The 27,630-nt window shown below is 46.4% G+C and overlaps 1 protein-coding gene and 1 long non-coding RNA gene across 4 annotated transcripts; both read left to right on the forward strand.

The window, feature by feature from the left end:
- The first annotated feature begins 8,504 nt into the window (after positions 1-8,504).
- Positions 8,505-15,542, forward strand: LOC138844173 (uncharacterized). The gene is made up of 2 exons (XM_070051292.1): positions 8,505-8,862; positions 11,681-15,542. The coding sequence occupies exon 2, from the start codon at positions 13,210-13,212 to the stop codon at positions 14,461-14,463; it is 1,254 nt and encodes a 417-aa protein (XP_069907393.1). The 5' UTR covers positions 8,505-8,862; positions 11,681-13,209; the 3' UTR covers positions 14,464-15,542.
- A 1,949-nt stretch (positions 15,543-17,491) lies between these two features.
- LOC103348158 (uncharacterized) lies at positions 17,492-27,077 on the forward strand. 3 transcript variants are annotated; one of them, XR_011385179.1, is made up of 4 exons: positions 17,500-17,842; positions 18,052-18,133; positions 18,786-18,902; positions 19,852-20,178. It is a non-coding gene; the product is annotated as an uncharacterized lncRNA (long non-coding RNA). The 3 variants fall into 3 exon arrangements; XR_011385180.1 differs by lacking the exon at positions 19,852-20,178 and adding an exon at positions 23,662-27,077 and having other exon boundaries at positions 17,492-18,133; XR_011385178.1 differs by having other exon boundaries at positions 17,500-18,133.
- Positions 27,078-27,630: the final 553 nt, after the last annotated feature.

The raw sequence follows: 27,630 nt of genomic DNA on the forward strand, positions 1-27,630 counted from the left end.
CAAGCAATTTGAATAGTCATTTCACCTAAGGAAGATATGCAAATAGCCAATAAAAATATGAAAAGATGTTTACCATCATTAGCAATCATGGGATGCAAAAACCAAATCATGGGATGCAAAACCACTGTGAGACAACTTCAGATCCCCTAGAATGGCTGTAACAAAAAGGAGAGGTAATAATAAGTACTGAAAGGGATGTGGAGAAATTGGAGCTCTCCTACGTTGCTGATGAGAATGTAAAATGGTACAGCTGCTTTGGAAGAAAGTTTGGCAGTTTCTCAAAAGTTAAATAAAATGTTACCTTATGAATGTGCAATTCCCCTCCTTATATAACTTATATAACTAAGAGATTGAAAATGTACGTTCAAACAAAATCTTGTGTACACATATCCATAGCACTATTTTTCATGATTGCAGAAAGTAGAGACAAGTCAAATTGCTGTCAACTGGTGAATGGAGAAATTCAAGTGGTCTGTCTGTGCAGTGTAATGTTATTCAACTAGAGAAAGAATCAAGTACAACACTGATAGCACAGCACAGATGAACCTTGAAAACATCAAGACCACTAACTGTACAATTCTACTGATAAGAAAAGTGGAGCATAGCTAAGTCCATAGAGAGAGTAGGTTGGTTGATGGTTGTCTTGGGCAGTGGCAGGGAGACTGTTTAATGGTGTAGGGCTTTTTTGGGGGAGGGGTAAGTGATGGTTCTACTACATTGTGAATGAAGTAAAAATCATTGCATTGTACATTTTAAAATGGTTAAGATAGTGAATTTTATATTATGTGAAATTTGCCTCAGTTAAAGGTGAAAAAAGTATATATATACTTATATACTTACATACTTATATATAATTATATATACTTCATTTATATATATACTTCATATATATATACTTATTTATATATAAAAGTATATAAGTATACATATATACATATATATAAAGTATATACTTATATATATACATATATACTTATTATATACTTATATGAGTATATAATACTTATATTATATATACTTATACTTATACTTATATATACATAATATATAAAATATATATGATATGTTTACATACATATATATATTCATATATTGTGTATTTATATATTTATGTATATATATAAATATATATTTATATACTTATATAAAGATATATACACTTATATACTTATATATACTTATATACTTGCATACTTGTATATAATTATATATACTTATATATATACTTCATTTATATATACTTATATATAAGTATATACTTATATATACTTATATATATGCTTATATATAAGCACATATATATATTATATATACTTATATATATGCTTATATGCATATATATACATATATGCATATATATGCTTATATATATACACTTATATATATGCTTATATAAGTGTATATATATACACACTTATATACATATATAAGTGTAAATATATATTTCATTTATATATACACTTCATATATATACTTCATTTATATATAAGTATACAGGTATATATACTTATGTATACTTATATATGTATTTACTTATATAAGTATATAAGTATGTATATAAGTATATAAATACTTATACTTACATATAAGTATATATATGAGAATATAAGTATATGTATATAATTATATATAATTATTTATATAATTATATAATATATAATATATATAATCATATGATTATATATATAATTATACATAAGTATATATACTTCATTTATATATGTATACTTAATATATATACTTTATATATATAAAAGTATATAAGTATATAAGTGTGTATATATAAGTATATACATTATACATTTTTGCAAGAGAAGCTTGTAAGAATGGGTGTCCATGGTGAGGATCAATCTGGCAGTTGGTCGGTTGAAAAGGGGCGGGGCTGGTCTGTCTGCACCTACGCCATTATGCAACATGCCTGTTCATGAGGCGTGTACCCCCTTCTTAACATGTTTACTGGTTGTAGAACGTGGCAGTAAACTTTGTAAACAGAGTGGTTAGTAGCTTATGTTGCACTTTGCTGTCCCATAGTCCTGAAAAGTACTTCCCCAACTGTAGTTTCACAAAGTTTCATTTTGTTTAGCCAAATGAGCCAAAAGTTTCAGTTAGTTCCCTCTCCCTTAACCCTGCAGCATATAGATGCACTTCTGTAGATTATTTGTGGAAATGTTTTTGTTTTATGAAGAAAAGATGTATGTCATAAATGAACAAGGACTTGCTGGTTTAAAACTGCAACACAGTGGTCATTTTGTGAACAGTTAAATGGGCTGATTGGAAGTTATGTCTGTTGGCAGATCAGTTAACAGCAGTTGGTTTGATCAAGGCTATACATGAGGAAATACCTGCCCTCTGATTGGCCGTTATTTTATTCCTGCCCTGAGAGGTTAAATCTAGGTCTGGTTGTCAGAAAGCAGCCAATCAGAGAGAGCCACTGCATGTTCACAAAGGGCAGACACTGGGAAGCTTCTTTGGCAGCTCCTCCCTTGCAGTGGCCTCCTGACTGCTGTGGCAAGAGGTTTTTTGGCTTCAAAAATCTTGCTAGGCTCACTGCCCTGTCCACATGGAAATTCTTATTTGATGTGAGGCAATAACATTTCATGAAGAACTCAGAAGTAATTTAATAATATTATTTTCAATAACTTAAACTACTCTCCATATGTCTGCTGTTTAAATTGTTTCACATCGTCGCAGGTGTAGAAAGAAACTGCATAATCACTTGTCTAAACTGGCCAGGAATCTTTAGTGGCCAGCAACAGAAACTGACCCTAACTACTGTAAAGGGGAATTTTCCTGGGTGGATATGGGCAACCATAAAACTGATGGAAGAGTAGAAGTGGGCCTCAAGGAAGGTGGGGCAGCTCAGCAGATCCAGGTAGTCAGTGTCAGAGTGTGGTCTCTAAATGGGTGCTGCTGCTAGAATCAGTGTGCTTCCCCCATTTTCTGTTAGTGGTGCCCACCTTTAAGAGAATACCATGTTTTTCCCCCCACTCACCCAATTCTTCCTCACATATTTATCTAGTGCAAGGGACCCTCTTAGATGCTAGGGTCACAGTAGAGAAGCAAGCAGGCATCCCTGCCAGCATGGTACTTCCATTCTAGTGAGGAGAGGCTGGCAATGGCTCACCAGAAACAGGGAATGAAATCTCTGTTCATAAAGATGGAAATGCACGTTATGGATGATAAACAAAGGAGGGAAATGGAGATGGTGCTGCAGGGTCAAATTGAGCATCCAGAAAGGGTCGACCTTAGGAGGTGGTGTTTGTTTGAAGACCTGGCAGAGGTTGATGTTTGCGTGGGGAGTGACTTTCCTGGTAGGGGGGCTGGTGCTGACTTGCGTTTTACAAGGTTCCCTCTGACTGCTCTGTTGAAAATACACTAAAGGCCACATAAAGCAGAACCAAGGCCAGCCATGAGAAGGTGTCTGCAGTCATCCACGTGGGAGATGATTATGGCTTGGGAGAGTGATCCCGGTGCAGGGGAAGAGAAGTGATTGCGTACAGATTTTTTTTTTTTCAAGGAAGAACTGAGAGATGACTAGTTAGGATATGAGGTTGCTCTAGATTTTCTGGCCTGAATATTTCTGAAGATAGAAAAGGTTATGGGAAGCAGCAGGTTTAGTGGGTGATTGGAACTTGTTTTGGATGTGTTAAGGGTGAGACTAAGTAGAGGTGTCAGGAGTAGGCAGGTGGACATGCTGGTAGGCAGTGCAGTGCAAGGGAAAGGCTTGTGCTGTGGATATTCATTTGGGAGACATCAGTAGATGCCTGGCATTTAAAGCCACAAGACTGACTGAAGTCAACATGGGAGTGAGTTTGGAGGAAAAGAAAAGAGACGTGAAGCTGTGACTTGAGGAGAGAAACTAGAGAAAGGGAGATAGGAAGGAGTGACCTAATTAACTAAACAGCTATATTTTGTGGTCATCCTTGGGTCTGGGAATGGGAGTACCGTGTTTCCTGGGTCACCATGCTAGTGGGCAATGTTGCATGTGGTTCCCCAAGTCCCCCTTCGGAAGGAATGGACCTTGTACAGGCATCAACATGTGACTGCCATACTCAGCTTTCCAGAGTTTCTTTCATGTTCATGCAACTATTTTCACAAAGGCTGTGAAAAGAAGTTCCTTACTGAGTATCAAGGGACACTGATCTGGGTTATATAAAATTCCTGAGTTATTGAGCAGATATACTTTTTATTTCTTTTTTTTTTACTTTTATATAGTAAATATAAATCTCCAAAGTACAGCTTATGGGTTACAATGCCTTTTTCCCTCCCATAACTTCCCTCCCACCCACAACCCTCCGAACTCCCACTCCCTCTCCCATTCCATTCACAGCAAGATTCATTCTCAATTATCTTTATATACAGAAGATCAATTTAGTATACATTAAGTAAAGATTTCAACAATTTGCACCCACACAGAACATAAAGCGTAAAATACTGTTTGAGTACTAGTTATTTTTTTAGAGGGAGGAAAAATAGCAATATTAGGGAAGGGACATCCATAAGGATGGATGGGCACCTTTCCAGAGAGAGCCTGAGAGACTGGGGGTGGGGGGGGAGGTTACATGGTTGAGTGGAGAGATGGAGAGATTACACCTGGCCAGACCAGGCAGGCGGCTCAGCAGAGAGGCAGAGGGCTGAGCGCGCAGTCCAGTTGAGGCTGGGGGTTTTTAAGGAGATGGGTCTTGCTTCCCCACCTCTGCTTCTCTTGGAACAAAGGGCTTTTTGGATGTAAATAGAAAAACTTCTCTCTTGAAGGTCTGAAACAAAGGACTTTATGGATGCAAATGTTATCAGACAGGAGGAAGGGAGCAGGGTGTTTGAGATGCACATACTGGGCTACACCTGGGAGATTGTGGAAGATTTGTCAGGCAGAAGGGATGGAGACCCCCCCACACCTGGCAGTTTATCAGGTTACTAGTTATAGCATTAATTCACATTGAACAGCACATTAAGGACAGAGATCCTATATGAGGAGTAAGTGCACAGTGACTCTTGTTGTTGACTTGACAAATTGACACTCTTGTTTATGGTGTCAGTAATCTCCCTAGGCTCTTGTCATGAGTTGCCACGGCTATGGAAGCCTTTTGAGTTCGCCAACTTTGATCTTATTTAGACAAGGTCATAGTCAAAATGGAAGTTCTCTCCTCCCTTCAGAGAAAGGTACTTCCTTCTTTGATGGCCCATTCTTTCTACTGGGATCTCACTCGCAGAGATCTTTCATTTAGGTGTTTTTTTTTTTTTTTTTTGTTTTTTTTTTTTTTTTTTTTTTTTTGCCAGAGTGTCTTGGTTTTCCATGCCTAAAATACTCTCATGGGCTTTCAGCCAGATCCGAATGCCTTAAGGGCTGATTCTGAGGCCAGAGTGCTGTTTAGGACATCTGCCATTCTATGAGTCTGCTGTGTATCCCGCTTCCCATGTTGGATCATTCTCTCCCTTTTTGATTCTATCAGTTAGTATTAGCAGACACTAGTCTTGTTTATGTGATTCCTTTGACTCTTAGACCTGTCAGTGTAATCAATTGTGAACTGAAATTGATCACTTGGACTAGTGAGATGGCATTGGTACATGCCACCTTGATGGGATTGAATTGGAATCCCCTGGCACATTTCTAACTCTACCATTTGGGGCAAGTCAGCTTGAGTATTTATTTCTTAATACTAAGAATCTCAGACCTCCCCACTGTTCCTTGAACTCTAAGCACTTTCTCTGTAAATATGACTTTCAAATGAGTTTAGCTTTGAGAGAGAAAAGGAAAGGGGAGAGAAGCTGAGGAGAGGGGTGGGGAAACTGAAGAGGCAGCAATCCCAGCGCTTGAGTATGGTGAAGACCTAGCAGAATTCCTATGATTTGTATCTTGGGCCTGGGACAACAGCCTCATGCATTTCGCTGCCCTCCTGAAGGCTCAGAAGGCTGAGGCAGCCTGGAGCTCTGCCCAGAGAACATGCTGTTAAATGCAGAGCTGAAGGTGTAACAGGGCTTGGCAACTTCTTCTAAACCGGGCACTTCTGCCATCACAGGCCGTGGATGCAAACTTGACCTTTCAGCTCATTGGAGACCTTCAGTGCAGTGAATGGGCACCACCTCCCCCCTCCTTCTAATGCTGTTGTCGTCAATTCTCCTCTGCTCCCACGGGAACACTGTCCCCTCTCCCCATGTCCATGGAAGTGTGGTTCAGAGACCCCATGAAGAAACAGAAGGCACCAGCCAGCTTACCCTCTGGGTTCCCACCCAAATCGAACCATCCCTTTAGCCCTGAAACTGCTCTTCAGTCCGACTTATCATGCCGATGGGCAGGAACAAAGAGTCTCATCGATTCTTCTGAATTCATAGGCCATCCCAGAATGTCTCCTGCAGTCCCCTCACCCTAGCAGGCAGTGCCTCTGCAATGCTGCTCTCCAAGCGGGCAGGGGCAACACTGATTTGAGGGAAGCTGCTGTCCTTCCAAGTCGGTCATCTTCCATCCTCTCTCAGTGTCCAGGGATACCTGCCTGCCGTTCTCCATGGTGCTTGCTGGTGCTGGGAACACAGCACCGTTCACAGCATTGCCTCAGAGAAGTCACTTGCTGCTAGTTTGCATGTGACATAGTCAGCCCAGTGACCAACAGCAACTCCAATCACCCATTTAATCCGTTCGCCTGCTGCTCAGCCACCTAGGGCCTGCCTGATGCTATCAGGTATGTGGGTTTGACATGCTCTGCATGTATTGTACCAGACAAAGCCTGACTGGCTCACCCTATCAGGACAGAGACTTTTTTGGCTTTGTAGTTGCCACCAGACTTTCCAGCTCTGTGGACCATACCTCATTGTTTGGCAACTTCCTCTAGAGCCAGTAGTGTCTTTGGAGCCAGCAGTCTCTCTTGATGGTGGGAGTTCGGGTTTCTGTGTCCCTCCCAGCCCCCAGTTCCAATTCCAGTGTTGCAAACTTAAAAATGGGGACAATTAGCACCATTTCTGCCCCTGCTTTTGGCCCGTAACTTTGGAGTCACCTGGTCAGAGCATGGCTGTTGCAAGGAGAGGCGCCAGCAACATTGCTATGTGTGGACTCACTTCCAGTGCTCCTCACACTCCAGGCATCTGTGGCCCTCCTGCCCTACACACACACACACACACACACACGCCATACTTTGTAGTGGATGGCGTCCATGTCCATGCCCTTGTGCTCCTGCTTCCCACCAGTGCAGCTGGGCTTCACCTAGATAACAGAAACCTACACTTAGGAGACCCATGACTTTGACAAAAAAATGTGTTAGGAGACTTCACTTGGTCCCCTGAGGACCCAACTCTGTGCTGATTTCTTCACAGTTAGAACATGGAGGACTCACCCTGCTCCTACAAGCAATGCCTGTTCCGCTGCGCATGTACCTCATGGGCTCTTGACTTTCCCAGATTACGTCCTTAACAAAAACCCTGTTCTTTTCCATTTCACCCATTTACAATAAACTTTAACATATAGTGTTTAAACTATAGTAGTACAATATTCGGCCGGCGCTGCGGCTCACTAGGCTAATCCTCCGCCTTGCGGCGCCGGCACACTGGGTTCTAGTCCCGGTCGGGGCACCGGATTCTGTCCCCGTTGCCCCTCTTCCAGGCCAGCTCTCTGCTGTGGCCTGGGAGTGCAGTGGAGGATGGCCCAGGTGCTTGGGCCCTGCACCCCATGGGAGACCAAGATAAGTACCTGGCTCCTGCCATCGGATCAGCGCGGTGCGCCGGCCGCAGTGCGCCGGCCGTGGCGGCCATTGGAGGGTGAACCAACGGCAAAAGGAAGACCTTTCTCTCTGTCTCTCTCTCTCACTGTCCACTCTGCCTGTAAAAAAAAAAAATAAAAATAAACTATAGTAGTACAATATTCTTAATCACCATCAGTTTGACAAAAATAGAAAACTAAATTTTACAAAAATCCTCGCAGCAATACTGGTACATACACATACAGAGTTTTTTTTTTTTTTTTTTTTTTTCATTTTTCTTATTTGTTTGTTTAAATTTAGCTACCACAATAAGGGAAAACCTGCAGTATTTGTCTCTCTGGGTCTGCCTTATTTCATTTAGCATCCTATTAAGTGAATCTTTCTTTTTGAAATAGAACTGTGGAGCTTTTAAGAATATATGTTTAAGGCCGGCGCCGTGGCTCAATAGGCTAATCCTCCACCTTGCGGCGCCGGCACACCGGGTTCTAGTCCCGGTCGGGGCGCCGGATTCTGTCCCGGTTGCCCCTCTTCCAGGCCAGCTCTCTGCTATGGCCAGGGAGTGCAGTGGAGGATGGCTCAGGTGCTTGGGCCCTGCACCCCATGGGAGACCAGGAAAAGCACCTGGATCCTGGCTCCTGCCATCGGATCAGCACGGTGCGCCGGCTGCAGCGGCGGCCATTGGAGGGTGAACCAACGGCAAAGGAAGACCTTTCTCTCTCTGTCTCTCTCTCTCACTGTCCACTCTGCCTGTCAAAAATAAAAAAAAATAAAATAAAATAAAAAAATAAAAAAAAAAAGAATATATGTTTAAGATATTTATATAGTCTGTCTGGTGCTTTCCCTTTGAAGAGTTTGCAAACTTTTATTAGAAATATTGAACAATGCTGATAGCTTCTTCTTATAGACACAAAATCTGCCAAATCCAAAGAGTGCTATGGTGTAGAGCCTCACCTCAGGCTCCCTCCCCTGTCTGCTGCCCTTTCCAAAGCAGAGGACCAAGGCTGTCGCCGTTCTCAAGTACCCCACTATAGCGTAGACTCCTAAGAGCATCGAAAGAGAAATGCCAGAGGTTGAGTGTAAAGGCCAGCTAAGCCTGGGAAGGCAGGAGAGGCAACACCAGAAGAGGAGCAAGGAGTGAATTGCAGACCTAGAGAAAAGCCATGGAATCCAAAATTGGGTGAGTGAGTAATTTCTGATTTTGCTGGTTATGACATGGCACACCTGTGATATATTCTGAAGCACATGAAGGGAGGATTAAATAACATTCTTAGGTAATAATAGCAAAGTTTGGTAGATCAGTACAGAAATAGGAATTTTAAGATTTGCGTGTTTTAAAGAAAACTTCATTTTTGCAAGCAAACTTGGAACAGTCCCATAAATGTCGTTAGCTGGTGAGGATAATGCATTTGTGTACACTTCTTCATGACTATTGAAAACGAAAGGAACAAAAAAGTCAGTTCTTTGGCATAGTGACTGAAGAATGACCTCTTGTGCTCCTCATTAAACCAGCCTGTCCTGACCAACAGAGACACCTCGTGGTCACCATAAGAAATGCTCCTACCCAGAAGTGTTCCCCACGTGGCCCTCCACCTGCCTTCTGCAGTTTGCAGGCCAGACTTTTTCAAACAGGGTGTGGGGCCCTACTTTCAGAGCTTCTGAGTCGCTGGTGGCAGGTGGGATGCTGTAATTCGCATTTCTGACAAGTTTCCATGTGAGTGAAGCAGCGCTGCTGGGCCAGAAACCACACTTTGAGAAGCTTGGCTTTCCCATCGTATTCCTTCCAATGGGGGAAGAGAATCTGCCTAGCTGGCATCCACAGCTTTGAGGAGTCTCACAGCTTAGGCCAGTGTCTTCACGCAGGCCTACACCTTCTTATGTAACTGCCCCTTAAACCATGTCGTGGCCACTTATACACAGAAAAAGAAAACTTTTTATCAGGCAGGTGATTGAAACAGCTAGCCTGGCCCACCCCTGGCTGTGGTGGGCATTAGTTGGTCGGAGCATTGAATGGAAGACAGCTGTCTCTCTGTCTTTCAAATAAAAGTGAGTGAAATAAAACTTTACAAAATCTGTTTTTCCTGTCCTTTCCTCTCACTTTCTTCATTTTTTTTAAGTTATAGTTGATATTTAAAAAAAAAGAACTTAGTAGGGTAGGATAGGCTTGGGCAGGTAACATACTTAATAATTAACACCACATGTTATGATATTTGCTGATTTCCATGATGTCCTGCAGCCTTAGAACATGTCCAGTTATGTCTGTCTTCACTGAAGTTCCTGCTCCCTTCCACATCTTTAATGAAAAAGTACAGAGTAGAGAGTCATTTTCCTTGTTACTAACTCTCTTGTATTGTTAAAATCATAGACTATTATAATCACATTATAGACGTAGAAGATTCGGAAGCATCGTCTATCTTATTTCTCTGTACAGTTGGGGAATTGGGGCCTCACTTCTAGAAAGGAAGAAAAAGAAATCCACTTGGGAGTAAACCTTTGGTTCTCCCCATGTACAAGTTTGGCTCCAAACATGCTTATTCAAGGCATTGACAGTGCAGTTGCCTGCACGCATTGAAATCCCAGAGGGGTGAGTGTTTGGCACAGTGGTGGCTTTGGGGCCACTTCAGACCGCATCGGGCCACCTAGGTGTGAGTCCCAGCTGTGCTTTCTTTGCTAGCTTGGTGCTCATGCAAATCCCAAGAGGCAGCAGATGGTAACCTAAGTACTCAGGTCTCTGCCATTCACGTGGGAGGCGTGGGTGGAGTTCCGGGCTCCAGTCTTTGGTTTGAGCCAGCCCTTGCTATTGTGGGTGTTTGGGAAGTGAACCAGTGGATGGATGATCACTGTCTCTATGGACCTTTCAAATAGGATGAAAGTTAAAATATTTCAAGCTTCACAGGGGCCCTCGGCCATGATTCCTAGAACTACCAATCCAAACATGGCAAAATCTTGCCTAACCTAGTAGTCCTCAGATCTGTTTTTGGTTGTCAGACACCACTCCTCTTGGCAGACCTTCCCTCTAATCAGTATGTAAGTTATTTTGCTCTCAGACAGCTCCTTGTTCATGTAGTTCACAGCTAATTGGGAAATTTGGGCCTTTTCCTTAAATACCTGATAGACCCTTCGTGCCATGGCAATTTAATTAGGATTGTGTTTGCTCTAAAGTCGCTTTACATTTTCACTGGCAACAAGAATTAACCTCCGCACACTGAAGAGTACTGCTCCACCATTTTGGGCACCTCAACCCAAGTAGGCACACCCATCTTCTTAGGGTGGGTCCAGGGCAGGACACTCCAATGGGCCTGGCAGTGTGGCTAGGGTGCACCTAAGCTCAACTTAGAGCCAGGGCAGCCCTCCAGTGACCAAGGTCTCAAGCCACACGTGGTCAGTGGGGGGCCAAGTTAGACTCTGGGCAGAGCAAAGGAGACTATGGAGCCCAAGCCCAGGCTGAGTGAGCCCTGGAACATCGGCCCCTCAGGACCCATAGGGGTGGGCCGATTCATGCGGCCAGCGGCCAGACAGCCCCGTGCACTAGAGAGGCAGCCTGGGCCTGGGGTCAAGCCTGGTGCTTCACCCTTTGGTGCCTTCTGTTGTGTCCCTTCCCACCAATCCCCTTCCTTGGCTGGAGAGCTGCAATCAGGCCCCATCCTGTGGCACCACCCCCCTCATTGTCACCTGCTGCAATACCCCTGCACAGGCCCTCAGCCCTGCACTTGTGCCAGTTGCTCCCACAGTAGTGGTCTGAGATGGGGACCTGCTTCAAAAAATGTGGCTGCGGCCCCACCCGCTTGGTACACAGGTCCGGTGATGAGGAGGCTCCCAGAGAAACTGCCCTCCAGGTTCCTGAACCCAGGCCCCAACGTGACCCTGAAGCTGCCCTCGTCCCCAAGCCTACCCCCACTTCTGCACTTGTGGCTGACCTCTCCGGGAAGCTACGTCGCTGGGAACGGTTCTGCCAATTATGGACCCGGCGTAACCCGCTTCCCTGCTTTAACCTGCAGGGCCACAAGGCGTGCAAGCACCAGCGCCCACGCCAAAGGCACAGCGATGTGGCCAGCAGATGGGGCCAGGTGGGCCAGCCTCCCCGACCACGCTGCACCCTGAAGACTCCGGCCAGAGCCGTCAAGCCGCTAGATGAGGAGGGAGAAGAGGAAGAGCCACAGGAAGAGGCCATGGACCCGAGTGGACACTCTCGGCGAGCTCTGGAGGCAGAAGACTACCCCTCAACCCGTGAGCCCACTCCTGGCACTCTGCGTGGACACCTCCAGCCTGGAGACGCACCATACCTCGAAGGCAGAGAGGCCCAGGGCCCTCCAGAGCACAGCCAGGGCGCTGGCCCTGAAGACCCAACAGCAGGTCTGCTCCCCCTGCCAGGGCCCAGTGACACCGAGGGCCCTGCTTTTGGGGAGAGGCCAGAACACAAGGCCTGTGGGGAGGAGGACATTGAGATCATCAGTCTCCTTCCTTTCCAGAAGGAGACTGTGGGCTCCTCGGAATCTGTATAATCAGTCCTGTGCAGTGTGGTCAGTTCACAGATAAAAGAGCTTGCTTCTATTTGAGAAGCCCACAGGAAGGAGGAGGCCCTGGCTGACGGCCCTTCTGGTACTGTGGCCATAAACCAGCCCCACGAGTGCCACTGGGTGGACGCCCCACCCAAGGAGGTGAAGAACATCCCTGGCCATTCACAGGACTGGAGCCTCGTGACTAGCCTCGGACCCAGTGACAGCGAGAGTTCCACAGAACAGGACCACGAGGAAGACCAGGAGGCGAAAGAAGCTGAGGTGGACGTCATCTGCACCTTTCACCTCGATGATGAACATCTTGGCTCCCTGGAAGGCCCAGGAACAGTTTCCCCCCACAGCAGGCAGCTCTGATTCTGGGAAGAGAATCCCATGCCCGTGTCACTCGGACACTAACTGGGAGGAGACCTCTGAGGACATTCCTCAGGGTAGCGACCCTTCAGGGTTTTGAAGGGCTGTGATCGCAGAGCCCCGTGGAGTCTGTGAGAGGGAGAGAGACAGGAGAGTATTTCCTCCTCTGTACAGCATGCCAGCGCACACTTTCTTGAAAATGGGAAATTGCTTAAGAAACGCAGCCATGACCGTAACCTCAAGGCACCTGCTGCCTGGGATACAGCGGCTCCCAGAGAGATGGACCCCAGGTTCCTGAACCCAGGCCCCAGGCTGAACCTGAACCTGCTCTCATCCCCAAGCCTGCCCCCACCTCTGTCCCTGAGCCCAAGCCCAGGCTGAGTGAATCTGTTAACATCCGCCCCTTAGGTGAGCCTATTTGTGCGGCCAGTGGCCAGACAACCCCGTGCACTAGAGGCAGCCTGGGCCTGGGGTCGGGCCCTTTGGTGCCTTCTGTTGTGTCCCTTCCCACCAACCCCCCGCCCTTGCCTGGAGAGCTGCAATCAGGCCCCACCCCCTGGTGCCACACCCCTCATTGTCACCTGCTATGTCACCTGCTATGACACCCCTGCACAGGCCCTCAGCCCTGCACTTGGGCCGGTTGCCTCACGGTAGAGCACATGGGGAACTGCTTGGGAAAATGCGGCCACGGCCGCAACCAAGTGCTACCCGTGTCCGGGGATGTGGAGGCTTCTACAGAAACTGTCCCCCAGGTTCCTGAACCCAGGCCCCAACCTGACCCTGAACCTGCCCTGGTCCCCGAGCCTGCCCCCGCGTCTGCCCTCATTCCCAACCTGTTGGAGAAGCCCCGTCGCCGGGGACGGCTCCTCCAATTTTGTACCCGGCTATGCCTGCTTTCCTGCTGTAACCAGCCTCCCCCACCACCACCCTGCACCCCGAAGACTCCGGCCAGAGCCATTGAGACACAGGATAAGGAGGGAGAAGAGGAGGAGCCACAAGAAGAGGCCATGGACCCAAGTGAACCCTATTGGCAAGACATAGAGGCAGCCAGGAGCCTGGAGGCAGAGGATGACCCCTCAAACCATGAGCCCACTCCTGGCACTCTGGGGGGACACCTGCAGCCTGGAGACCCTCAAGAGCATGGCCAGGGCACTGGCCCTGAAGACCCAATAGCAGGTCTGCTCCCCCTGCCAGGGCCCAGTGACACCGAGGGCCCTGCCTTTGGGAGGAGGCCAGAAAACAACTGTGGGGAGGAGGAGTTTAACATCATCAGCCTCCTTCCTTTTCAGGAGGATGCTGTCAGCTCCTCGGACTCTGAGTGGTCAGTGTTGGAGAGTGGGGTCACCTCTGTTAGTGAAGACCTCTCCTGTGCTTGGGGAGAATTCAGGAGAGAGGAGGCCATGGCTGACCTGGATGATGGCCCTTTTGGTATCATGGGCGTAGACCAGCTCCACAAGAGCCATTGGGTGAACAACCTGCCTGACGAGGTGGAAAACAGCTCCAGCACCTCCCAGGTCTGGAGTCTCTTCTCTAGCCTGGGGCCCAGTGATAGTGATACTACCGAAGATGGGGACGATGAGGAAGACCAGGAGGCGAAAGATGCTGAGGTGGACATCATCAGCATCTTTCGCCTCAATGACGAACAGCTCGGCTCCCTGGAGGCCCAGGAGCAGTTTCCCTCCACAGCAGGCATCCCCGGGACAGCAACCCTTCGGGGTTTTGAAGGGCCACGATCCTCACAGAGTCTCCCCTCCCCCCATGCTGGCTCCGGGGAGACTGTAAAAGAAAGAGAGACAGGACAGCAACAACTAGGCCAGGTGCTGTGGGGGCCAGAAGACCTCCCTGGTGCTCTCCCGACCTCGTTGCCTCCATGCCTTCCCCAGCCACCATCTCGGGAAGGCCCCCAGGAATGAACCAGCTGTGCAGCCACCACGTTACCACCCAGAGTGAGGAGGCCTGGACCTGCCCTGTCCTGGGAGCAGACGCAACCTCCACCAAGGGGCCTCCTCTTCCCTGCCCCTGTGACATCGTGGGGCAGGCCAAAGAACACCTGGAAGAGAAGGGAGAAGGCGGTAAAAAGGAGAAGATGAGCTCTCCTTGCCCAGGAGACAAAGCAGGCAGGCCCCTGGAAGCAGAGGATGACCTCCCTCCATGGCTCCCTGCCCTAACAGGCCCCTCTGGGCCTCAAGAGGGAAGCCTGAAGCCCTGACTGTGCTTGCACCCAGAGTCAGGAAGCACAGGGCTCCTCTGGGTGTGGCCTCCCCGAGGAATATGCAGAGCCCACATTGGGTCGATCGCCCCCTCCCACGTGGAGGCAGGGGAGAATTTCGAGGCCTGCCTCAATCCCCCTCACCAGGGGACAATCCAGCCAGGGCCCTGTAGGCCCAGGAGGCCACTCTGCCTTTGGGAGCAGTCCCGGGCGTGAGGCGGGACACCTACATCTCTGCCGCTCCATGGGACATGGAGCCATCAAGGGACAGAAGACGAAGGTGCTCATCGTGAGGCATCGCATGCCTGGCCCCCAGATGAGCCCCAAGTTCGACTCCAACAATGTGGTACTCATTGAGGATAATGGGAACCCCATGGGGACCCCAATTAAAACACCCATTCCCACCAGCCTACGCCAGAGGGAGGGCGAGTACTCCAAGGTGCTGGCCATCGCCCAATACATTGTGTAAGCAGAGCCCAGGCCTCTGGCTGCAGGGGCTCACGAGGGAGCGGGGCAGTTCTGGGAGCCTTGGCTGGGCTGAGAGGGCACCTGGGGCCACGCAGCCATTCCTCTCAGGCAGGGTAGCTGTCCTTCCAGCGAATAAACTTCTTGTGTCTGTTTTCTTAAATTAAAAAAAAAAAAAAAAAAAAAGCGAGCAGGCCCAGCACTGCCCTGGGCACAGATGCACCAGTGGCTGTGAAGAGCCTGGATCAAGAGCTCGCCCTCTTCCAGAAGCCAGCGCCCTGAGCACCAGCGTGCGGATCTGGGGGATCCACTCTCCCAAGAGATGGCAGATGTACGTCTTCTCCTGCACAGGCGAAGCCTTCGTAACAACCTGGCAAGGTTAATGCATCATTCAAGCCTGGAAAGAAAGAGAAAAAGGAATCAAAGGGCCGAATGATTATTTGGGAAGCTCTCGTCATGTGACGGGGCACACACATGGCAGAGTCGTGGAGTTTGTAGACTCTCTGGACTGCAGAGGTCATGGGCGCCCGTGACCGTGGAGGTTACTGTGGCTGCAGACATTGAGGTCACCTTCACCATGGACAGAGGTGGTCACAGACCGAAGAGATCGCAATCCCTCCGACCCGGAGGGCGCACTCATTCCAGACCAAGAGTGTCCCAGTCAGTACAGACGATGGTCACGTCCCTCAGACCAGAGAGGTCGATGGCTCCAGTGTGTGATGTTCATGTCCCTCAGTTGGAGGAGATCACATCGCCGCAGACTAAAGTGTCTGAATCACCGCAAATTGTGCTGGCTGCAATGCTGCCCACTGCGGTGGTCGCGTCGCTGCATATTGTGGTTGGTGCATTGATGCAGATCATGGCCTCACAGCATAGAGTCATGCATTGCTGCACACTGTCGTGGTCGCAATGAGCAGATTGTCGTGTTGCATTGCTGCAAGCAGGTGGTCGCTGTGCAGCAGGTTTTGGGGTGCACTGCTGCATGTTGTAGGGGCCGCATCGCTGCACGTTGTGGAGGTCGCCGTCCCTACAGTGATTGGTTGCTGAGTCGAGGTCGCCGTCCCTACAGTGATTGGTTGCTGAGTCGAGGTCGTCGTCCCTACAGTGATTGGTTGCTGAGTCGAGGTCGCCGTCCCTACAGTGATTGGTTGCTGAGTCGAGGTCGTCGTCCCTACAGTGATTGGTTGCTGAGTCGAGGTCGTCGTCCCTACAGTGATTGGTTGCTGAGTCGAGGTCGCCGTCCCTACAGTGATTGGTTGCTGAGTCTATTGGAGGCCACTTCGGGTGGAATTGTCTCCTCATTTCAACTTCAGATCTCTCTCGTCCGATACCTCTCTCCTTTAGGACACTTGGAACAGTCTCCGTCTGGATTCCCGGAACAGAACCCTACACCGCTGTGCTTGAAATGTTCTTCACGATGCTGTCTACCTTGGGCAGAACTACCCCATTTTACAGTTCACAATGGACTCACTTTGGACAGTCTTTCAAGAAATTTATCTGTTAATATTCAGTTTCTCAGTTTTCTTTGAAGGTCTTAGTTTTATTTTATATTTTTCATTTTTATTGAATTTTATGAGTTTCCTTTGTAATTAATTACTTTTAGTTTTTATTTTAGTTTTACATTTTTAGTTTTTATTTTATTTTAAATTTAATTTAATTCTTAGTTTTTATTTTGTTAAAATTTTTAAGTTATGGTTTTTAATTTTAATCATATTTTAACTTTTTTAATTTTAAGATTTCATTTCATTTGTTTCAAATTTTATTTTTAAATTTTTTATTTTATTGATTTACTTTTTAAAATTATGTTCCTTTGAAGAAAAGGCATCTCATGTATTTAATTTAATTTTATTAATTTCAATTGTAATTCATAACTTTTAGTTTTTATTTTATTTTAAATTTAATTTAATTCTTAGTTTTTATTTTGTTAAAATTTTAAGTTATTTTTAATTTTAATCATATTTTAACTTTTTTAATTTTAAGATTTCATTTCATTTGTTTCAAATTTTATTTTTAAATTTTTATTTTATTGATTTTTTAAAATTATGTTCCTTTGAAGAAAAGGCATCTCATGTATTTAATTTAATTTTATTAATTTCAATTGTAATTCATAACTTTTAGTTTTTATTTTATTCTTAATATTTAATTTCAGATTTAGTTTTTATTTAATTTTAATTTTTAGTTTGTTAAAAGTATTGTTGTTTTTAATTTTAATCATATTTTATCTTTAACTTTAAATTTCATTTAATTTGTTTCAAATTTGTATTTCAAATGTTTTTATTTTATTAGTTTTATAGTTTAAAGTTTGTTTATTTACGGAAAACCCATCGCATGTATTTCATTTATATTTTATTCATATATTTTTCATTTTTCTTTAATTTTTGTAATGACATACTTCCATGAAATTTATCTTCTGTTTTTCTCATTTACGTCTTAAATTATTTTATCTTTTTTATGATTTATTTAATTATTTGAAAAGCGAAGTTACAAAAGGTAGAGGCGGAGAGAGAGACAGAGAGAGATCGGGTGGGGAACCTGAAGCCTTGCCACTGCAGGCCTCACCTTGCTGGGACTGCTACCACTGCTGTCTCCTATCCGAAGCAGGCTCCTGTGACACCCAAGTGAGTTGCACCCACCTCCTAAATTGCCTTGCATTCCTACTGAGGGAGGAGGCACTGAGCAGCCTGAGAACCCCCAGGCTAACGTGGAGGTCCTGGGGGGTGGACAGACACCAGGGTAGGCTGCACTGCCTCTCTACTGGCTCTTTGTGTCTCATCACTCAGTGACAGAGATTGTAGACTCCCTGTGCTTGCCCACTTACACTTGGCAGGTCCCAGCTGCTGCTCCCACCACTGGCTCGCTGGCAGTGCCTGCCCTGCTCTGAAGCCTTTCTGTCCTTCTGCCTTGGTAAGGTAAGCACACACAGTTCCTCAACCTTGATTGTCACTGCCAACCCTCTTCCTCCGCTTAGGTCCAGGCCACTGGGTAGGTTCCATCTTCATCCCTGGTTCCATCACCTCCCTTTCTGATCTCCCCCAAATCCCAAGACTCACCCCCTCCTCTCTGAAGCCCTCTTCCTACAGAGGAGAATCCCTGACACCCGTGTATGTGTGTTACCCTCCTCGTCTTTCTTGCCTACCCCTGCGACATGGACAGAGCTGTATGAACATTGCTGTGGACCCACGCTGTCAGCACAGAGCCCAACACTTCTACACCAGGCATTTCTGCCATCACAGCAAGTGCACCTGCACACTTGACCCTTCAGCCCAGTCTAGACCCTCAGAGCAGTGACATGGGCACCACCTCCCCCCTCCTTCTAGTGCTATTGTCTTCAGCTCTCTTCAAAATTCCAGTAGGTGCACTGTCTCTTCTCCCTATGGTCATGGCAGTGTGGATTGGTGACATCTGTAAAGGCACGAGGCCCCACCAGCCCATTTACCCTAAGGGTTCCCACCCCAATTTTTAGCCACCTCTTTAGCTCAGAAACTGTCGTCCTGTCCACCTTTAGGGCCCCCGATGGGCAGGAACAAAAAGACTCTCTCATTCATGTGTCTTCACTTATAGGCCATCCCGTAATGTCTCCTGCAGTCACCTCCACCCCAACAGGCAGTTCCTCTGCTACCGTGCTGCTCAAGCTGCCGTGGACCACACTGAAGCTACGGACACCACCCTCCTTCCAAGGTGGTCATCTGCCGTTCTCTGGCTGCCTCTGTGGGGAGCTGCCTCCCATTGTCCATGGTGCTTCCTGGTGCTGGGCACACACCACGCAGTGTCAGTGTTGCTCAACGCAGTCTTTGCCAGTTTGCTGGCACAGTCAATCTAGGGACCAACTGCAGTCCCAATTACCCCTTGAATCCAGGAGCTCCCACTCTTCCCACAAGTTGGGTACCTGATGCGCACCATTGTGAGAGCACTTTGGTTTTGTGGAGGCCAATGCTCCAACACAAGCCATTGGCCTAACTTCCTCTCCCACCAAGTCCCAGGCTTAGGCTGTCAGGTATGTATGTTTGACACAGCCGTCATGTTACCCTGAAGGAAGCCAGACTGGCTTCCCAGTTGACTGCTAGCTTTATAATCATTGCCAAGTCATTGTGTAGTGCTTAGTTGGCACTAGGCACTGTACCTCATTGTTTGCCAGCCTGCTCTGGAGCCCGTAGAGTGTCTGTGGGACCAGCACCCCCTCTGACTGTCAGGAGCATTGGGTTTTGTGTGTCCCCTCCAGGCCCCATCTCTGATTCCAAAGTTTCAACTTAGGCACAGGGACACCTGCCGCCATTCCTTCTCCTGCTTTTGGTCAGGGACCTTTGATTCCAGCTAGCCTCAGGGGCAGGGCCTCTCAAATTAAAAAAGAAAAGAAAGACAAGAAAAACCCACAGAAAAATACTAGCTCCCCCTTCAGCAAGAACATCAGGGTCCCTGCAGCTCAGGTGGTGTGCCCTTTTTGACTGTGGAGGAGCCAGCATTGTTGATGATGCACCTGGGTATGGGAGCAGCTGTGCTGGTGCTGTGGGCACAGGAAGCAGCCACTGGAGTCCTCTGCTCTCTCACCCTTGGCATCATAGTAGCAGCCACCAAAGCCTTCCTTCCTCCTTTCAGTCCCTATAAAACTTACCCTGCTCTCTTCCTACAGAAGCGTGAGGCCGAATCTCAATGTCTGTGTGTATACGTCGGAGTGGGTGTGTGTGTGCTATGCATATCTGTGTATGCCGAAGGACGTGTGGCAGATTGATCTTGTGAGAACCCGCTGGATATGAAGGCCCCCTGTGTGGACTGTACGGGATCTCCGCGTAGATCACCGGCCGCACCCTCCCTGACTTCATGTGGTCACCTGAGGACCCAACTCTGCACAGCGTCTTCACTGTTAGAGCCTGGAGGACTCGCCCTGCTGCCCACCAGCACTCCCTGTTCCTTGGACTTTCTCAGCCCTGTTATCATTAAAACTGTGCTCTTGTTCTGCCTCTGCTCCTCTTTCTTTGCTTTGTGACTCACCGTGGATTAAGAGTCCGCATGGGCAGTGGTGATGCGTCAGGCCAGGCCGTGCCAGTTTACAGTGAGAATAGCATGAGCAAGTAGCTTTCTGTTATGGTTGCACAGGCTGACTGAAGGAGAAGCCAGGCGGAAGTGAGTCCCAGAGGGGGAATGACCAGGGGCCCCCCTCCGCTCCTGCTCGCCTCTTCCCTCTGCGCTTCTCTCCCAGCACCGTGGCACCACTGATGGCTAGGTTCTCTCTGTCCTGTATTGAGACCATGCTTTATGGTTTTAATGGTTTAAAAAAACGTTTACATGTAGTTTTGTGTATTTTTTTAAATTGTATTCCTTTCCTGTTGCTCTCAGTGAAATGTGTGTGACATCCTGCTCCTTGTATCCAGATAGGATGGGTGTGGCATCAGTTCCTGGCATCTAGAGGAACTAAGAGATCGTGAGCCATTCCTACTCTGTAATTATTGAAAATTTAATTTCCCTTAGGTTCATCATGCTGCTTACAAGTATCTAATAACTAGTCTTGCTGTAGTCTAAAGCATCAAGATACCAAATACAAGAGTATTTACACTCATTTCTAGGTCACATAGGAGTTCAAAGTTCTGCTCCATTTTCACGGCATTGAATTGCAAGGAACACATGCAGGTGAAGTCTTAAGATAGGTTAGGAGAGAACATGCATTCTCCTCAACTTCTAATGTAGCTTGTTAGACAGTTTTTATTCACTAGTCATTATGTATTCATTAGACATTTAGTGATGATACCAGCCAATTGCTGTCTGTGAAACATTAGACAGATGATCAGGTGTGGCTGAGTGTTAAATCACGTCTGGATGATGCACCTGCAGGGTTTGACAAATGCAGAATGCAGACGTGTACAGTATGATTGGGTATTTTTTAAAATTTTTTTCCCAAGCATACAGGGTAAACAAAACAAAACATGATAAGATTAATGTAGATTTTTAGAAACTTCCCTTTGTGTGAGAAGAACAGATTAAATGGAGCCAGAACAAAGTTTGCCTTGAGCCTTATGGCAAACCCTGCCTTCACCCAAGCAAGAATGAAACAATGAGCTATTGGTCTCACAGGAGCTGACGGCAGAGGTGATAAGGAGGGGAGCGAACAGGAAAATTAAGTCAGCAAAGTTAATGGACACGGACCTGTTCTAGCCATCTGTCTTGGATAAAGGGACACAATTAGTCCTGACAAAAAGTTATGGCAGCCGGCGCCGCAGCTCACTAGGCTAATCCTCTGCCTTGCAGCGCCCGCACACCGGGTTCTAGTCCAGGTCGGGGTGCCGGATTCTGTCCCGGTTGCCCCTCTTCCAGGCCAGCTCTCTGCTGTGGCCTGGGAGTGCAGTGGAGGATGGCCCAGGTGCTTTGGCCCTGCACCTGCATGGGAGACCAGGATAAGCACCTGGCTCCTGGCTTCAGATCAGCGCGATGCGCCGGCCACAGCGTGCTGGCCGTGGCGGCCATTGGAGGGTGAACCAACAGCAAAGGAAGACCTTTCTCTCTGTCTCTCTTTCTCACTGTCCACTCTGCCTGTCAAAAATAAAAAAATAAAAAATAAATAATAAAAAATTATAATGGCATGAGATGCCTGTGAAAGATCCAGATAATGTTTGGAGGGATGCTCCTTCACATTTTAATCAATTTTTTGCATCAGTGGACCATCTAGCTTATCTCATGGATTATTGTAGTAGATACTGAATTAGTTGCAAGAAAGCAAAATTCCCGACCTGTAGAGCCTACATTCTATTTGGAGGGGAGAAAAGAAACAAAAACAGACACCAGTGCATTTTAAAGGAATCTGGTAGGTTAGGTAGTGACAGATGAGGTGAAGAATAGAGCAGTATGTGGAAACTTTGATCTGTGGACAAGACCTCTCCTGGAGGGTGGACTCTGGACAGTCTAGAAAGAGGCAGTACTGTGTTGATCGTGGGTTCTGTCTAATAACCTTGCAGCTATAGCTCTGATGTGTGGGGTTTGCAGTCTGGGCCACAGGACCATTTTCACTTCCTCCTGCTAGGGAAATTTTTAAGCCAAAAAAAGAGCTACCTTTAGAGAACATCATTTCTTTTTATTTTTTTTATTTTTATTTATTTATTTTTTTGAACAGGCAGAGTGGACAGTGAGAGAGAGAGACAGAGAGAAAGGTCTTCCTTTTGCCATTGGTTCACCCTCCAATGGCCGCCATGGCCGGCGTGCTGCGGCTGGCGCACCGCGCTGATCTGAAGGCAGGAGCCAGGTGCTTCTCCTGGTCTCCCATGGGGTGCAGGGCCCAAGCACTTGGGCCATCCTCCACTGCCTTCCCGGGCCACAGCAGAGAGCTGGCCTGGAAGAGGGGCAACCGGGACAGACTCTGGTGCCCCAACCGGGACTAGAACCCGGTGTGCCGGCACCACTAGGCGGAGGATTAGCCTGTTGAGCCACGGCACCAGCCGAGGACATCTTTTCTGTGTCATGTTTAATAACAGATCCAGGGTCTGCTTGGAGTCTACCTGGTTAAAGGAATCACTTGGAGAGCAAGCCACATATTTCAATGCCAACAAGGCCTGAAAACTCACTTCCTCCACAGTTCCATTTGTCTCAGTCCAGCCTGCTTAGGAAAAGGCAGGCTCCTAGAAACTCTGATTGTGCTTGGAGAGAATTGTGAAAGATTCAGATGGAGTTCCTGGCTCCTGGCTTTGCATTTTTCCAGCCTGAGCTGTTACAGGCATTGGGGGGTGAACCAGCAGATGGGTGATTCTCTGTCTCTGCCTCAATGCCTGTCTAAAAGAAATTAAAGTTTATAAAAAGTTACTTAATTTTACAAGTAGCAGAGAAGCACATGTCTGACACTTGAGGTTTTAGTTACAATGACTAAAAGGATCTGCATTACTCCATAAGCTTCAGAGTGGTCCCAGTGCTATTTTTAAGGAACTTCAGGACCCTTTGAAAAATAGAAACAGCTGTTTCTCTTGATTAACTTTACCTTTTCCAAAACACAAAACCTAGAAAATGTCCTGAAACACTGGTGCATACGCAGCTCCCTCTGAGTCAGTGTGCAGTCCATCTGTCATCCCAGCAGTGAGGTCTCCCAGACTTTCAAACTGGGAGCTCCAGTGTCCCTTCAGTGAGTTGGGTCATGTGGAGGAGTCCCACAAATTACCCTTGTCAGGGTCTCTGCTGCTGTAGTGATTTTATAGGCTAATTGAAAAAGAATGTTAGGAACTAATTGGTAAATGACGGTTTTCTTTGAAGGTAGGCAGACAGTGGAATCAAAACAATTGCATGTGTTCTGGTTGTTATTGCTGTTGTTGTTTCTAGACATAACCAAGACTGGTGACAACAGAGCCAGGAAGTGGCCATACTGATTTGTAGGAACTTTGTGACCCCCAGTTTCTCAGCCCTCTGGACCTCTAGGTAACAAGGAAAGTCATTTACTGAATCGAGCAATTGTTGCTTCCTCTTTTTCAAGGTTTCCTTGACAAGGAAAGATGGAGTCATGGTTCTGCTCTGCCCTCAATCCTGAAATCCAGCTTCTGCAGCCCAGGACAAGGTTTGGCATTGGTTTACGTAAAATGGATATTCAAAATGGTGAGGAGATTGTTGACACCTTTTCTACAAAGACATGCCCTTGGGAGAAACATGGGTGGCAATACCTTCATTTCCTACGTGTCTACCCCCAGGGCTCTTGAGATCCAGGGCTGCAACAAAGTTGAGCTGTTTTTCCTCTGACATGGAGGGAAATTCTTGACTGGAACTCAAGAATATAGTGCTGGGCTGCCTATGTGCCCTGTCCGGAGTTGTTTTCATGCACAGGCTCCTGTAAGTTACAAAAGCCTTGTCTTTTAGGCGATACTGCCACACTGAATAGAACTGAGGATGCCAATCATGCTGTTACCAATAGAATCCACCTGTAAATTATCCAGGGTTATACCTCATCAGTGGCAAAGAGTCATTCATATTGTCAGGAAAATGCTTTTAGAATTGTTTATACTCTTTGCACTTGGGAATTTTATTTTCACCAGGAGCCAGTTTGAATCATCTTCTCATCACTTTGTTAATCATGACTATGTGTCCAAAATTGTGGGGAGCAACTCGGACTAGACTAAGTTACTGGAATTAAGACTTATTCTATGCATCTGCTCTCCCACAATATGGCGCTGGGAGAGGAATAAACAACTTTTACACAGCTGCCTCCAGTTCGACCAGTAACCTGCGGGAGCTGATCCTGCTCCTGATTGGAGGAGAGCAGCGTACTCGGCGTGTGGGTAGCAGAGTTGGGATTGGTGGAAGAGGACTATAAAGGAGGAGAGAGACAACATGCACCAGGAACATCTAAGGGGAACACCTGAGGAACATCTGAGCAGCCCCCGAGAGAGCCGGCCAGCCAGCGGTGTGCCGCTCCCCCGCGGAAGTGGAGAAAGTGGCAGTGGGGCCCACCCCTCCACGGAGGTGGAGGGACGACAGCCAACCCGGGAAGAACCAGCAGAAAACCCAGGAAGGGCCGAGCAGACAAAAGAACAGCACAGGGTCCTGTGTCATTCCTCCACGAAGAGGGGGAGCGACACAAAATGACCTCAAAGAATCCTGGCCAACCATGGAATCCTTGGAAGCATGATAGAGTCTCCTGTAAGGACCAAAGGACTTTACTGCTGGGGTCCCTTTTTGCCTTCTAGCTTCTTTGCCTTCAAAGCAATATTGTACCATCTCTTGGTGTTTTTGGTCACTAACCCTGTCTCCCGCCAGCCAGGCCCCAGGTACCTTCCTACATGGATGAGGAGCTGGAGCTCAGGCCTTCTGTGTAGAATACCGATGCATCTCTCTTTCCAGCAGGCAGCACATTTGTATTTATCATGGCAGGCATAAAACCAGCATATACACAGAACAGCTACTGTCTGTGGGTCTCCAGCACCCAACAACAAAAATTAAGTCCAAAAAGCCTAATATATTTCACAGTGTGTGTTCCAGAAGTTTGGAAGTAACTACTTAAATTGCTTTTGTTCCCATTTTTATAGCCCCAGGAGAGAAAATACGCAGCACCTTTAGAATATGCATTTTATTCTGTGGTGCTTTGACATTCCACCATATCATCTGTAATGAAAACAGAGCAGCCTTTAAATAAAATTTAGGGCAGGGAGAGAACCCCTCTCTACCAGAGACATGGCCTGAACCAGTGCCGAAGGTTTCAAGCTGGTAAACCAGCAAAGGAGTCAGATAAATCAGAATGAGTGTAACAGATCTGCTCTGTTTCAGCTCAGATTAACCTCTTTACTACGTCTTCCATGGCCCCAAATCCTGGATTGCAGGAATAAAACTGTCTAACAGAGCAGAACCTCAGGAAAAAAAAATCATAAGAAGAAGTGGATTGCATAAAGAAAAGTGAGACGTGACCATGGTTGTGTATGACCAGGCTATGGCAGGGGTTGAGAGAGGAGAGGGAGACATTCTTTACTGTGCCAATCTGAAAGGCAGATTTATTTCACTTGTATATAATAATTTCAGATCCCAGTGACAATTTACATTAGTTGGCAACAGCTGCTTGTAGGTAACAATATCATTGAATAACCTCATAATGAACAACTGTGGATTTCACATTGGTGTTAATTTCATTTCAAACTCTTTGAAAGCCTCAAGCAGCAGGCTGTGTGCAAAACAGGGTTCCAGGTTTGTATTTTCTAATGTGTTTCCCTGAAGAGAAAATCCTTTCTAAACCTTCACAAGGCAGGTGAAGGGCGGGAAGATGATTGTGTCACTGACCAGGTAGATCTTTCTGGGAAAAGATCTGGGGATGTTTCCTGAAAATGAAGCACGCCAATTGAAGTTAAAAGAAGCTGCAGGACATGTGCAGAGGAGCACATTCCTGTGAGCTGACTGGGGCCAGGAAAGAGTTTGTGTGGGAAGAGCAGGGGAATGAACATGTAGGAGCCTCCTCTTCTGTGTCAGAGAGTTGTGCACAACTTAAGTGTTACAGTGAGTGGAGCAGCACCTGAAGGCTATGGGTGACTAGCTGTGCTAGGCTGACAGTTTCAAAGGCGTGTCAGTTACCTAAGATGTTACTGAAAAGCTGATTTAACTGGTCTGAGGTGGGGCCTGAGATTCTGCATCTCTGAAGGATACCTAGGGGATGTTGGGGGCTATAGGGCCACATGGCCCACAATCCCAGGACTGAGCTATAAATTCTAGGCCTTTAAAGAGTTACCTGTGGCTTTACAACTCTGTATAGCTGTGGGTGTTTGAAATTTTGAAATCTCTTAGACAAGAGCTGCATTCTAACAGATATCACTCAGTGATGCTGAATTTGACTACACAAGGGCAAATTGACCCAATTTCTGACTCCTTTTCATTGGCCCCTGGAGGATTTCTCCAAAGAAAATGTGTTGGGCCATGGGTTGCAGCCACTAGTGATGTTTACATATTCATTGTAGATATTTTGAAAGGTACCCATGGGTGCTTGAGAGACAACCATGGCAAGGCTTTGGATATGTGTTAAAGTCTGTGACCTCTTCCCAGCTCTGAGGTCAAATAATATTACCCAGAGATGAAAAAATATATAAGTTTCAAACACCCATATGCTTTCTATACCCTTTGAAGACGCCATTATCATGTAAACATTTACTGAGAACACAGAGTCTTAGCACCAGGCTGAGAATGGTAATTTTTCATTACAGTATGAGATTCAGCATAGAATACTCTCATTTACACTGTTCTTCAGTCCTGTGATGAGACCAAGAAAGTTTACATGTATTGTTATAAACCAATACATAGTACATGTATTTAATATACAATTTTGCTTCTATATCTATATTCATTTTATTATGAAAGATAGCAACTATTATGAAATGCATCCATAATGAACTCATATACTGTTTTTCTTCTGTAACACCATTCTGCTTTAAAGATGCCCTGTAGGACATAAAAGTGCTGTTCTCATGGAAGCTGAAAATTCATGCCATAGTAGGAAAGGTAGAACTAGATACATGGATTTGAGGATTTTTTGCATATAATGATAGTTGGAGTTGCAGGGTGGAAAGAGCTAATCCAGTGTGGGCTTGGGGAATATCTCCTTAAAAGCACAGTGGAGATGCCTTTTTGTTTATAAAGCTTTTAAACTAAGACAAGACATTGAGGAACTTTATTAAAAAATGAAAGGAATTTGAGAGTTATATAATAAGTTGATCTTATGATTATCTTCCAATGTACATCATAGTGAAATGAGACATGACTAATAATCATGGTAGGGAATCAGTAAACAAGAAATGTCATGGGAAAACTGAGATGTGTGGACACCATAATATAACCTAACCTTTGAATGTGGGTAAAAGTCCACCTGACTGTATCCCAGACAGCTGATAGTCCGACCTCTTTGCCTGAATACCTGGATGAGGGTAATGCTTATGTCTCTACAAGGGAGCTTATTATTCCTTGAATATGCACTGTATCC

The sequence above is a fragment of the Oryctolagus cuniculus genome, chromosome 1 (genome assembly GCF_964237555.1).
Source record: "Oryctolagus cuniculus chromosome 1, mOryCun1.1, whole genome shotgun sequence".
NCBI lineage: Eukaryota > Metazoa > Chordata > Mammalia > Lagomorpha > Leporidae > Oryctolagus > Oryctolagus cuniculus.

Bases quoted from the DNA above. Each gene is read 5' to 3' on its own strand.
- LOC138844173 (XM_070051292.1), top strand. From the start codon at position 13,210: ATGGGGAACTGCTTGGGAAAATGCGGCCACGGCCGCAACCAAGTGCTA.